Genomic DNA, 14,114 nt, shown 5'->3' with positions numbered 1-14,114 from the left:
TGGAGTTATCTTCCACTGAGATCTCATCTTGAACACAGACGAATTGATGGAAGACATGAAGCACTGTGGAGTGACACACGTCCGGCACATTACGCGCAAAGTCAGTAGCAAAGATGTTGCCACGGGTGCATTCATTGTCTCCTTCAAATTGTCAGTGTTACCAGAAAAAAGTCAAGGTAACAACCTACTGCTGCGATATGAGGCCGTACATCCGACCTCGCATGCGCTGCTATCAATGTCAGAGGTTCGAGCGTATGTTATCTCGTTGCTCGAATCCGTCTGTATGTGGTACATGTGGCAGAGGAGCTCACGGCGCAGAAGAGTGCACAACTCCTTACAGGTGCACTAATTGCCCTGGTCTTCATTCACCCGTACACAGGCGCTCTCGCACTTCTCCTGCGGAAGGAAAATCACGCCCTCCATCTGGTGGGTATGAATTGGTGCCAGCAGGTACGCCTGCTCCAAAACCTGCGTGCTCCCCTCGTAGGAGGACATTCCGCCCCCCAAAACCGTCAATGTTCTGGGCGTAAGTCCCCTCGTCCGTCGACGACGGGATGGACGTCGAACTTTCATCTACATCTCCTACAGATGTAGATGTTGATGTTAGTGCTTAAGTTTTAAGTATAACCTAACACTCATCCTCTATTAGTCCACACCATGTCACTGTTACAGTGGAATTGTAACGGTTATGATAGGCATCTTGCTGAACTGCGCCAGCTAATTAGTGAGTATTTGACGAGTATAGTATTCATTCAGGAAACTAATCTCAGACCTGGTCATCATACGGTCTTGCGAAATTTCAGACTATACTCAACTGAACAACATTATGCTAACCGGTCTTCCGGTGGCGTTGGCATTTTTGTCTGTTCTGACACCTATAGCGAAGAGGTTCCACTATGAACCGCGCTGGAGGCTGTAGCAGTTCGCGGTCCGCTGCCCGCCATGGCAACCGTGTGTAATGTTTATTTTCCACCAGGCCAGCCTCTTAATATAAATGATGTAACTGATCTTAAAGATCAGCTTCCACGTCCGTTCTCCCTATTGGGCAATTTTAACGTCCATCACCTTATATGGGGCTGTGAAACACCTTGCCCCAGGGGAAGGGAGTTGGAAACATTAGTAAGAGAGCTGGATTTATGTATTTTGAATACAGATGATTTCAGTGTACTTTACGGTACATACTCTCACATAGACGTCAGTCTAGGCAGCCAAATGCTGGTTCCCCTGTTTCGGTGGAATACACACGATGATCTCTGTGACAGTGACCATTTTCCCATTGTTCTTACTTTGTTGAAACAGAAATCCGTCTAGGCTCCTTTTCGATGGATACTTAAACATGCTGATTTGCCAAAGTTCACATCACTAGCTGTCTTTAATGACGTGACCATGCGGAGCGTAGATAGCGATATCAATTACATAACACAAGTTATTCTTGCTGCTGCTGAGGAGTCCATTGCATTGTTTTCAGGGACTCCTCGCCAAAAACTGGTTTTTTGGTGGAACAAAGAAATTGCAGCTATCAAAGAATGCAGTCGCGCTCATAAACGCTATCGTAGGCTGCCCACTATGACCAGTTTGGTAACATTTAAGAAACTCCGTGCTAAGGTGCAAGTTCTTATTCGATAGAGTAAGAAAGCTTCTTGGGAGAGATACGTGTCGTCTATGACGTCACATACTCAGTCATCTCAAGTGTGGACTAAACTTATCCGTATTTTGGGCATCTAAGGATCATCTTCTGTACCAGGAATTTCCATTGCAGGCAATATCATCACTGAAGCGCTCTCGATTGCTAACCATGTAGCCAGTCATTTCACGAATGTGTCTGGTTCTGGGAATTACCGTAATGATTTCCTCACTCGTAAGCGGGAGGCAGAACGTCATCACCTCAGTGTTGTCACTCAAGCTTCAGAGAACTATAACGTGCCCTTTACGGAGTGGGAACTCCACAGCACCTTGGCGTTTTGCTAGGACATGTCTCCTGGACATGTTGAAACACCTTAGTGAGGATAGTCTGTTATATCTCCTTCATGTGTTCAACCGAATCTGGATAGAGGGTGAGTTTCATCTCATTGGTGAGAGGGCATAGTAATTCCTGTCCTCAAGCCTGACAAAAATCCTAACTAAGCAGGAAGTTACAGACCTATTTGTCTTACTAACTGTTTGTGTAAGCTAGTTGAGAGGATGGTAAATCACAGACTTGTGTGATGTCTAGAGAAACGAGGACTTTTGTCCCAGTACCAATGTGGTTTTCGAGCCGCTTGCTCGACCACTGACCACTTGGTATGCCTGGGGAGTTCTATCCAGGATGCATTTCTCTGCAAACAGCCTTTTGTGGCTGTTTTCTTTGTGTTAGAAAAGGCCTATGACACCACATGGCGATATGGTATCCTTTCAGTCCTGCATCTGTGGAGATTCTGAGGTAACTTGCCGGTATTTATTGCATATTTGTTGTCCCTCCGTCTATTCCGTGTCCGAGTAGGGAGGGCATATTTGCAATACCACGTTCAAGAAATTGGAGTCGCACAGGGATCAGTTCTCAGTGTCACTCTGTTCGCAGTTGCCATAAACGGTATTGTCGCTGCTGCTGGTTCAGCATTAATACCGTCGCTATATGTGGACGATTTTGCTCTGCATTATAGCTTGCATAATATGGCAGTCGCAGAGCGACAATTACAGCAAACTGTCAGGAGAGTGGAACAGTGAGAACATGGCTTTTGGTTTTCCACCGCAAAGACCTCTGTTGTGCACTTGTGCCGGAAGCGCACCCTTCACTTCCATCCTGTGTTGTATGTAGGAAATGTCAATCTTCCCATAGTTGACACGTAGCGATTTCTTGGGCTCCTTTTCGATTGCAAATTATTGTTGGAGTCACATGTGCAGCAGTTAAAAATGCAGTGCACTAAGAAGTTGAATATTTCGAAGCTTCTTCGCAGTACCAATTGGGGGGCTGACCGCACAGTGCTCCTACGATTTTATAGGGCACATATTTTATTCAGGTTAGACTATGGCAGTGCAGCATATGGATCAGCAAGGCAAAGCGTCCTTGCGAAACTGAATAGCATCCACCACCACGGGGTTAGGTTGTCAGCGGGAGCTTTTTGTACAAGCCCCATTGCTAGCCTGCTCGCTGAATCTGGTGTGCCGTCCTTACACCTTAGGCGCCGGCAAATGCTTATGTCCTATGCTGCAAATTTGCGACAGATGCCACTTCACCCGAGCTATCCTTGCGTATTCCACAATTGCTGTATGCTGCTTATCCTCGAGCAACGCGGCTGGTTGGAACACGCTTGGATAGCAGTCACAGACTGTTTGATGTACCTTCGGTTCCCTGCCTTGTCAGACAACTATGTGGGCCCTTCCATTTATTGGAGTCTCTTCCTGTCCGTTGTTGGCCTATATCCTGGTTCAGTCATCGTTTATATGGATGGTTCGAGGGCAGAAACAAAAGTGGGCTGTGCGTTCGTTGTCGACAATGATAGGTTTCTTTTGCTCCCCTGGGAACCTGTTGTGTGTACACAACAGAGCTCTATGCTATGTTTGAAGGTCTGCGGTATGAACTGTCCGATGATCGCCGACACTTTCTGCTGTGTACTGACTCCTTGAGCTCGCTACAGTCTATTGATACCCGTTTCCGTTGGCACCCTCTGGTGCAGCGGATCCAGGACCTACTGGCCGGATGTTCAGATGGCAGCACCAGAATCCTGCTTTTGTAGCTCCCAAGCCACATGGTGTAGAGGGAAGCAAGTTAGCAGATAAGGCTGCCAAGAAGGCAGTTACATTGCCCCCGTTGTCTTACAAGGTTTCAGCTTATTTGGAAGTGGAGTGGCCTGCCACTCAATCTCCCAATGGGACATAACCAAATGTCTCAACTGAGAGCAATAAAAGGTACAACGAAGGTATGGAGGACATCCCTTTGGGCTTCTCGGAGGGAAGTAGTGGTATTATGTCATCTTCAGATCGACCATTTTATAGTAACGCACTCCTATTTACTGAAAGGAGAACCCCCTCCAGTGTGTACTTGCGGCGATCATCTTACCGTGTTACACATCCTCTCAAAGTGCATGGACCTGGTCGATCTGCGTCGTATTCTGAAACTCCCGAGTGCCATCTCACTCATCCTATGAGATGACGAGCAGTCAGCAGACCTCGTCATCCGTTTTATGAGGGATAGTGGTTTGTTTTGTCGTATATAAATGTATTGGTCTTTGTATTATTGTTCACTACGTTTTATTAATTTGACTCTGTTTTAGTTTGTGTTTGTCTATTTTAATGTATTTTCTTTTTAAATAGTCATTTGCATGATATATTATTCAATTTTAAGGCAATGTCTTATTCTACAATTACCTATCATCTTCCATTTTACTGGAAATAAGGCATTGCAAATCACATCCACTGATTACTTTAAATTCACCATCATTATTCTTCTTCATTTGTTTTAAATTCTAGTCAGTGGATATATTTTAAATTTGTAATTATCATATCATGCCGTCCATCTCGTACCATTAGGGGCCGATGACCTTAGATGTTAGATCCCTTTAAACAACAAGCATCATCATCATCAACAACAACCTTTTTCAGACTTTTTTTTTAGATTTATTGATATTGCAGTGGTTTTGATGGATTGAAAATCTTTGAAGTTATCTATCAAATAGATTTATGATGTTTTGATACTATATCCTTCTACTTTATTGTTACAATATATATGCCATGGTGTGCTCAGTGGACTGGATCTTTACATCCATACACCATACGTTGTCTGTTTTTTCCAGGGTGCCAAGCTTTTAAAATATTTAAATGAAGAAGAATGTTAATTATTTGTATCCAGAATTTATGATAGAAATCACTTTGTCAGTAGGTAATATACTGTTAACATTGATGCTTTCAGGGCCCCTACTTGTATACATGATATGTGCTTTTGGGCTTATGCTGTGTCAAGAAAACAAGGTGAAACTCTTTATGTTTGTTAATGTTTCTCACTGAGAAACCTTCTGGACTATTTGTCGTTATGAATAAGCTGTTTATTGAAACGTGCACTAAACACTTATTTACATATGAATTACGAATACATTTGTTAACATAAAGAGTTTCACCATGTTTTCTTGACACGGCATAAGCCAAAAAGCTCAATAATGTTTAGATAATATACCTCGATGTGAAGATACCATGCCACAAGTGACCAGTGTTAAGGTGGCATTGTGACTTGTTTGCAGAGGTTTTTTGCATGTTGAATATGGGTCTAAGACGCCACTTTCTGATACCATAAAAGTTGAGAAATCCGCGGTTTAACTTATTACACATAGAGCCGATTGCAAAAACGGTATTTAGACGATGTTTACGGTTAAACAACATTGCAAAGACGTCATTTATCACTTAGACACTGTCTAAAACTGATGTTCAACCGGCCATGTTTAAACACTGCCGAGAACACTGTTTAACCTCAAATTTTAGGAGTGAATCATAATTAGAGGATACGTAGCATGAAACAAATGACACAAGGTACAGTCGGGTAACTGTCAACTTGACTATAGTTCTTGGGATAATGTCCCCGGAATTATAGGTCACTTCGACTACATCCATATCAGAATAACTTGTCCTGATCATCAGAGGGCTGTCACATACATCAACCAGGAGGTTTCAGGTATTACATTTACTGCCAAGTAAGTACATATACAATAATAGCGGCACTAAAACGTAGGTTGTGTGTGTGTGAATTTTTTTCTGCGGATAATCATCATGCTAACCCAGGTAAGTTTTTGGAAACTGTGAGATAGGAAAAGGCAAGGACTGTGAAGGAAGGGATGTGGCCATAATAATAATAGCCCCAGTATTTGCCTGATGTAAAATTGGGAAAACCACGGAAAACAATCTTCAGGGCTACCAATGGTGTGTTTTGAACATACGATCTCTAGAATATGTACATTGTCATACAGCAACAAAACTCCAGATGACAGCGGGCCACATCACTTAATCTGTATACATCTGTATGTCCCACACAGCTCATTCGGTTACACAGTAATATAGTTTTATTTTCCCTTCCCAGAAGCCATTTTGATTACACTCACCATAACATTATAATCAAAGCTACTCTTCCTCGTACGGTAGCGTGTCGATAATATTATGAGATTTTATTTCCATCGAAAGCGATAATTCTTATCTCTGGGCAAGTCATGGTTAGCCATATTTGAGTAATGTGCAAGAAGACTACAGCTGACTAACGTTTGGTGCGTGCACTGACGAATTTCATTGGTTGCAACAAGCAAAGAGTTGCATGAAAGATACTTCTGTTTCCATTTTCAAACCAATATTGAAACTTTAAATGGCGTCTAGCTAAACACCGGTTAACATTGTTTATGCAGTGGAAGCTCGTGATCGACTTAGACGTTGTTTAGGTAGACGTTGTCTAGGGCTTAAAACTAGTCATCGTTTCTGCAATCGGCCCATAATGTCTGCTGTCTCGTTAGACTCACAGTAAGGGAGTTTGTTTCTGCTGTGATAATCTTATGGAGCTAATCTTGGCTTTTGGGTGAAAATAACGTGTTGGTGGGTTTTTTCCCTAGTAATTTAAACTTTTATACTAACTGTTTTTCTATAGGACATATAATTGCTGAGTATTGTATGTAGTTTTAATATCATATTTCTTCTTCACAGCCCATCCAGCAACAGGAAATTATAGGCGCACTAGTTGGCAGGGCTGAAGACAAAGATCTAACTGTGAGGGCTGAAGCTGTACATTCTCTAGGAATAGTAATACATTTCCCTTCTGTGAGAGTTGTAAGTATAATTGTTGATAAATTTTTAACCATTGCATTAAATCCGATATCTTAATTAAACATAACTCTCTAATTCTAGTGCTCCTTGATTTCATTGAGAGAATAGTTGTAGTAGTAGGATTAATGAAAAGAATTTTACTGAGTGAGTTGGGCATGCGGTTCGCATAGCTTTGAGCTGCTATTGTCCTAGAGCCAGGTATCGCAAGACTACAAAGTGCTGTGCCAAAAACGGGAAACCAATCTGCAAGGACGGGTTCGTATCTCGCCATCGGCAGCCCTGAAGATGGTTTTCCTTGATTTCCCATTTTTATATGAAGCTAATGCAGCTCTTATACCTTAACTCTTGAGGAAGTGCTCTTGCGTGATTTATATTAGGACTCATGCGGAGCAAATTTATGCCATTAAGTGAACTTCATTTTTATACTCATTATTTGTCATTACAAATAAGCTTTTTATTTTAAAATGTGCACTAAACACCAAACACTTATTTACGATAAATTATGAATAAGCATTTTATTGAAAAACATGCACTAAACACTTATTTACATACTTGGGCACATTTTTGTCTCACTGAGAAACATGGACTATTCGTCATTATGAATAAGCTGTTTATTAAAACATGTTCACTAAACATTTATTCACATATGAATTATTAATGTGCTTTTTATTAAAAAATATACTAAACTTTTATTTATATATTTGGACACATTTTTGTGTCACTGTGAAAACTTCTGACCCTACACACATTTTTACTTCACTGAAACACAGTCTCGGTGGGACTCCACCACATGGTCCTTGCAGATTGGTTTCCCGTTTTTGGCACAGCACTTTGTAGTCTTGCGATTGTTACGATCTCCGAACATACAATGTGTATTCCCTACCTTGCATGCTGCTGTTCTCTTCGATCTTGTCGCCGCTGCTTCACGCATTCCACTACTCCGCTCACCTGGGCTCTGGCTGCGCCATTCATCACGTGACTATGACGTCATCCTCTGTACGCTTCGCCTTCTCCGTTGTCTGTGCGCTGCATGCTCACCTATTGGACATGTGATGATATGCTTCTCGAACTTGCTGGCTTGTAGCCTCCTCACTTTTCTAGATCTTTCTACACCGCTATATATTCCCACTCCGCTGCTCCACAGTTTGAATCTGCTTTCGTCTCGGAGTGGTGGAGCGCCAAAATAACCGTGCTACTTTGTATTATGTCAATTCCATCTGGACTGTATATCTTCAAACAATTTGTGAGCAAGATTTATCATTATTTGGACATTAATTTTTCATCTGGGCCATCTGCCAATATAGGTTCTTTTTGGGAGAGAAGTAAGTTAAAAATGTGTTAAAAACTATCCAATCATAACAGTTGTTTTACTCTCCAATATACCTAACAAATAATAATAATAGTATTGTTGATTTTATGTCCCCACCTACTTTTAATGATTTTTGGAGACGCCAAAGAAAACATACTAGGGCATGTGTTAAAAAAATGGAGATGAGCGTACGAAATTAAGCATTATGATAATAAAACGCATTACCGCGACATTTGTAGATATCCATAAATGTGGCAAGCTTTCCTGTTATTTATTTTTTATTATTTCTGTCTTGGAACTTTTGGCACTATCCAGGTGTTAGAATACCTAACGTAAACAATACGGTCTCTCGTATCTCATTTACAGCTGTTTAGGTAAATTCTGATGTGATAAATGTAGAGAACAAGCATGACATATACTTTAAAATAAGGGTCTGGCTTACAACAGCTGCATTTATCAAAAGAATGCTTCCAGTCACTATGTATTATATTCGGAAGTACAACTCATAACATGCGCTAGTTATCAGCTGGGTGGTTTGGCACACTTTCTACAGCACGGCTTTATTCTGAAGGAGTGGCTTCTGCTACACATACACCAACTGGGAATATCAGAGACTGTCTCCAAAAACCATTTGGTAAGAGATTCACACTGTTTGGAATCTATAGTCCAGAACTAAACTATTTTAAAAAGTTTCAAAACGACGGGACCTCGAATGCTCTCGATTGCAGTGCATGGCTGATAAGATGGCAGTGAAGATGACGTCACTTGGAATGACAACATACCAGTAGCAGGGGAGTTGATGGAGCAAGACAATGATTCAAGTAAAAGCAGTGATCAGGTTTACTGTGGTAGACCTACTGCTCAACTGACAGACAAATGACTGGCCATTAAGTTATTTTATATCAATATTGCATAATATGATGATATCCCTTTTCTCTACGGGGTCAATTATGAAGTGAGACAAATCTTCATAGTGAGTTTTTACGACTGTATGCCCTTCCTGATGTCAACCTCATCAGAGGAATTAATGAGAAGAAATGAAAGACATGATGTGAGTAACTAAAACTGACTATATTTGCTTTATGTGTTGGCCTAAAAGTCGTGTTCACCATTTTATGTCTTTTTACACTTAGAAATACTGCCTTCCAACGAAAATAACCAATATACCGGTAACTCAAATTCATTAATAAATTTGTTAAAGAATAGTGTAGAATGTTTACATGTACAATTTATAGCTCCTAGAAGTCATGTGTTCACTGCACAAAATTTGAGGTTATTGTATATTGGACCTGCTGTAAAAGTGGGGGGGGGGGGGGGGGAGGGTCTAATACGCGAGTAAATACGGTATTATATTTTCAAAATATGTTATAAAGACTCAGAAAAATTATGCCCAAACGTTCTACAGATTTTACGTGTTTTTCAACATATTAAGTTTTTCAATTTATTTTTCTCATTGTGATACAAAGTTGAATATATCTAGTTTTTACAATTTTGCTCCCTGGGAGTTTAGCCACCTGTGCATGATCAGTTTTATTTCATCTGAGCCAAGGTAATGACCACCTAGCAATTTCTTCAGTTATACAAAGAGGTGAAATTCAAATGATGCATGATTTGGCCTATGTAGTGAATAATTGAGTTCCTTCCAGCCATACTTCTCAGATTTTGTGAAACATAAGCTACAACATTGGGGTGGTGGGAGTTTGTCTCTAATGACACTCAGTGTTCACATTGATCCCAGTTGGAGGAAACCATGCATGTCCCAGAATTCTGTCACTAGGAACTAATTCACCATTTGGGTGACCTTGAATTTCTTCAGTGGCAAGGAATTGGAATATTTTCACACCGAAACTTGTTGCTTTGTTTCGGTGTTAAGTGCTGCAGACCGTTTGCTTGGTGGCCATGATCGTTAAGGCGTCAACTCTATATCGTCTGACACTGTGGTTAACCGGTTCAAGTCCTGTTGAGCAAAAAAAATTCTACCATCAGAATGTTGGCCATTGGGGTACACTTTCTAATCATGAGATCACATGCCTAAAAGCCTGGATTCAATTCCAAGTCACCTCACAGTACTCGTGACGGCATATGACGCTGTTGATGGTGGTTCATCTGTCGGTTGGAGACGTAAAGCTTAAGCGGACCCTTTGGTGTTATTCGACAGGATTATTCTGCATGCCGACACCGGGTTTCACCCTCCCCTTACCACATTGTCGTCCCACATCCAGACATGCAGGTTGCCTATGGGCGTGAAATGGAAAGACCTGCACCAGGTGAGCAGAACCTGTCCTCGAACACTCCCAGCATTAAAAGCCTTACGATAAATGAACAAGTGATGCATACCAAGGATTCATCACCAACCCCGTTTGGGTGGGGGACGCAGACTAAGACTACGCTCGTGCCTGCCTATTGTAAGGGGCGACCAAGGGATGATAAAATTAGAACAGTGAGACTTCTTGTGATTAGTATCATTACGTGCAGAACACCCTGGGTCAATGTTACTTGCAAGGGAAACCATGGGTCTAAGTTATACAGGAGCAGTACCATTATGTGAGGAACACTACGGGTATGTGCGTTGCTTGTGATAAGGGTCACCATGTGTATTCCACTGGTTGGTTCCGCTGTGTTCAGAATGGGTCTGCATTACCTATGAATAGTACCATTTTGAGAAACACCCTGGGTCTACGTTGCCTGTGATTAGTACTACTATGTAAGAAACACCACATGTTTGGCTGGCGCCTGTGATCAGTACCACTATATAAGGAACACCAATGGTGTGCGTTGCCTGAGAGTAGTACCATTATGTGAGGAGCGCCATGGGTTTATGTTGCCTGTTGTCTTACCATAATGTGTGATACACCGTGGGTCTACATTGCCTATGATTAGAACTACAATGTGAGTGACACCATGAGTATACATGGCCTGTGATTAGTTCCACCAAGAGAGGAACACCACGGGAATACTGGGGCCCATGATTAGTCCCACTATGTTAGGAGCACCATAGGTCTGTGTTGCTTGTGAGTAGTGCCCTTTCTTTCCGAAACACCATGGGTTTGTGTTGCCTGCGAGTGGTGCCATTGTGTGTGACATACCATGGGTCTACTGTACATTACCTGTGATTAGTACCACCATAGGAGGAACACCATGGTTCTGCTTTTGCAGTGATTAGTACAATTATGAGGGGCCGGTGACCTGGGGCCTATTCCACGAACGAACTTTGCAACTTTTCACTTTGCACTTTGCACTTTTCAGTTCAGATTTTGTTCCACCATCACTTTTCAGATTTAGCTTGCAAAGTGTAAAGTGAAAAGTGAAAAGTTAGAAATCTTTTCACTTTTCAAGCCTGTTATGTTCCTCCATTGGTACAGAAATGCAAAGTGCAAAGAAATGAAGTGAAAAGTTTTCATAAATCTTGCAAAGAGATGATTCCCTTTTCATATGTTAATTAACAAGTATGTACATTCGTTTCTCGGCGTAGAATTTGGTTTAGTGATATAAACACGTTACAACGTGAGCTTTTGTTAGCATCAAGTGAGGACAGTGATGAAGAATCCAATAATAGAACGTACAAAGACAGGATTAATTTTCATAACCTCACTTCGACGTAATATCGCGAGTGATTTCGTATTATCCCAACAGAGGCTGACTATATTCTTGAAATGATCGGTCATTTTATTAAAACATAAAGAAGTAAATTCCTTTCCGAAAAAGAACAAATTCTTATGTTTACATTTTTTTAGTAAATGGTGCCCAGCTGTACTGTGTAACAGCAATACATGGGACATCAAAATCAATTATTTGCAGAACTGTTACCAAAGTTATAGTAAATGTAATATTTCCTAACCATACGTTGGCCTGATAATCCACTTAATATAGCGACGGGATTTCTAATGAAGGGTGAATGTCTTTCTGTGTGTATATGTGTTGACGGTACTCTCGTTAACATTGATGTGTCATCATTTGAGAGGTTATCTTTAAATTTGTCAGAAAAGGATGTCACGTTTCTCCTTGACAACTTCCAGCACAGCCAGCTTCTTATAATAACCTTTCTTTCCCATGATAAAAACTTTAACGGCACCTACGACAATTATATCGCCAAGTTCGCCGCGAAAAGTAAAGCATTAAAATCATGGAGTATTAGGCCTATGCAGTTTGCTCATGGAATAAACTCGATCGGATCACTCATTCGCAAAAACTTTTCACTTTGCGAAGAAATTGAAAAGTAGAGCCTAGTTCATGGTGGAACAGAAAGACTTTGCACTTTGCAAGAATTGAAAAGTGAAAAGTGCAAAGTTGAAAAGTTGAAAAGTTGCAAAGTTCGTTCGTGGAACAGGCCCCTGGATTTTGGACCCCTTTAGATAAACGTGCATCATCCCGGTAATTAAGATATTATGAATTGGATCCACTGATTGTTTTTTTTTTACAATCATTTTTTCATCACCATTCATTTTAGATTCCAGTCAGAGGATACATTTTGAAGTTTTAATTTCCATTTCGTTGCACCTCGTACCATTAGGGGTCAATGACCTAGCTGTTAGGCCCTTTAAACAACAAACATCGTCATCATCGATTTATCGCCAGTCACCACATGTTCCAGAAAATCATGACCTCCTTCAGTGTAACTCAAGTGGTCTGAGTTTGACTTCATTCTCTGGCCCTTCTGCTCTTCTGACAGGTCCTTGGGCACCCAGCATTTAACTGATTTCATGAAATCCCAATCTGTTGTGCACAGTATTGTACGCTGTGCCATATAAAATGTTGACTTGTAGTGCCTAGGTTTGCAGGTGCAACCACCTATTGTTTCATATTGCTGCCTCGGTGGCTTTGCTTGTGGGCAGTATAGAAATAGTCGCAGGTTGGCTGGAGGACAGTTCATCAGCAAGGTTTACTTGGCCCAAAGAATCTACTCACCTGGAGATATTGGTGTAATCTAGACAATCAGCACAATACACTTTCAAATTTCTCTGTGAATTTCACTCTGCGTTTTTCCTTTTGCCGACAGAAAATGAACTATATCTTGCTACTCTTAAATGTGGACGATGCTGGCACAAGTGCAGTCTTCGGTCACTAGTTAATGCTCGCTCCATGAGGGCAGCACCTGATCATGCCATTGCTATCTTTAGCACAAGATCCAAATTGACTGTCTGCCAACTTTGGCCATCCAGTCCCCAATAATTTTTATAAAGAAATAAAATGTTATGTGTTACTTTCTGATCCCCTCTCATATTATAAACAATACATAGACAATTGCAGACACAATAGCCATACAGATTATCAGGCTGACTTCTCTCACACTAAGTAGATGAGATTGTTGATTTTGATGTCCCAAACGCCTGAAATGAAGCAATATTAGCTATATCTCAACTAATACTTTTAAAATGGTTGTTTATATTCATTATTATTGTCATTTTTGTTTCAGAATGATATACATGTGTTCGACTTTACTGAAAAGGTTTTAATCAACGTTGAAAATGAGTCCATGAATGTTCGAGCAAGTGCATCGTGGGCCTTGAGTAATCTGAGCGAGGTCTTGGTATTGAATGAGTGAGTTGTACAATTTATAACATATTTTTGAAGATAAATTAATAAAATGCTGGACAGTAATAGTGTCAAGTAACTACCTGTGAGGCAAACTGAATAAACTGAGACATTGTGGACAATAAGGGCAGACTCTACAGAGGTTTTGTTTCTTTTATTATTATCAGCACTTATACCAAGAGTCTATTAAATACTAGTCAGTACACAATGATTAAGCCTTTAATTTTGCCTCTACTTCTTCTGCAGTACTATTAAATGACATAATTTTACATACTGTAGCTATGTCTTGATCATGCACAATGCAAGTTCATTGCCATTGTCTTCAAAGATTCAAGATGATACTGAAATCAGTGCCATAAATATGAATATGGAATCACTTATTAATACTTTAAAAATTTAAAAATAATATACTTCCTTTTCTTAGATGGGAGAGTCCCGAAAATGAAATACTACTCTTCTCTTGTTTTAAGACATTTTACTTGACACTGTGCAAGACAATTGGCAC

The 14,114-nt window shown here is 40.6% G+C and overlaps 1 protein-coding gene across 1 annotated transcript in view; it reads left to right on the top strand.

Annotated features, from left to right (window-relative positions):
* Positions 1-14,114, top strand: part of LOC136863813 (HEAT repeat-containing protein 6) — a 248,820-nt gene that overhangs the window by 116,165 nt on the left and 118,541 nt on the right. Inside the window, exons 11-12 of the mRNA XM_067140151.2 lie at positions 6,649-6,768; positions 13,491-13,615. Of these exons, the coding sequence (XP_066996252.2) occupies positions 6,649-6,768; positions 13,491-13,615 (245 nt within the window). The remainder of the gene's footprint in view (positions 1-6,648; positions 6,769-13,490; positions 13,616-14,114) is intronic.

The sequence above is a fragment of the Anabrus simplex genome, chromosome 2 (assembly GCF_040414725.1).
Source record: "Anabrus simplex isolate iqAnaSimp1 chromosome 2, ASM4041472v1, whole genome shotgun sequence".
Taxonomy (NCBI): Eukaryota; Metazoa; Arthropoda; class Insecta; order Orthoptera; family Tettigoniidae; genus Anabrus; species Anabrus simplex.
Note: the sequence above shows the minus strand (reverse complement) of the source record. Positions and strands in the feature narration are given on the sequence as shown.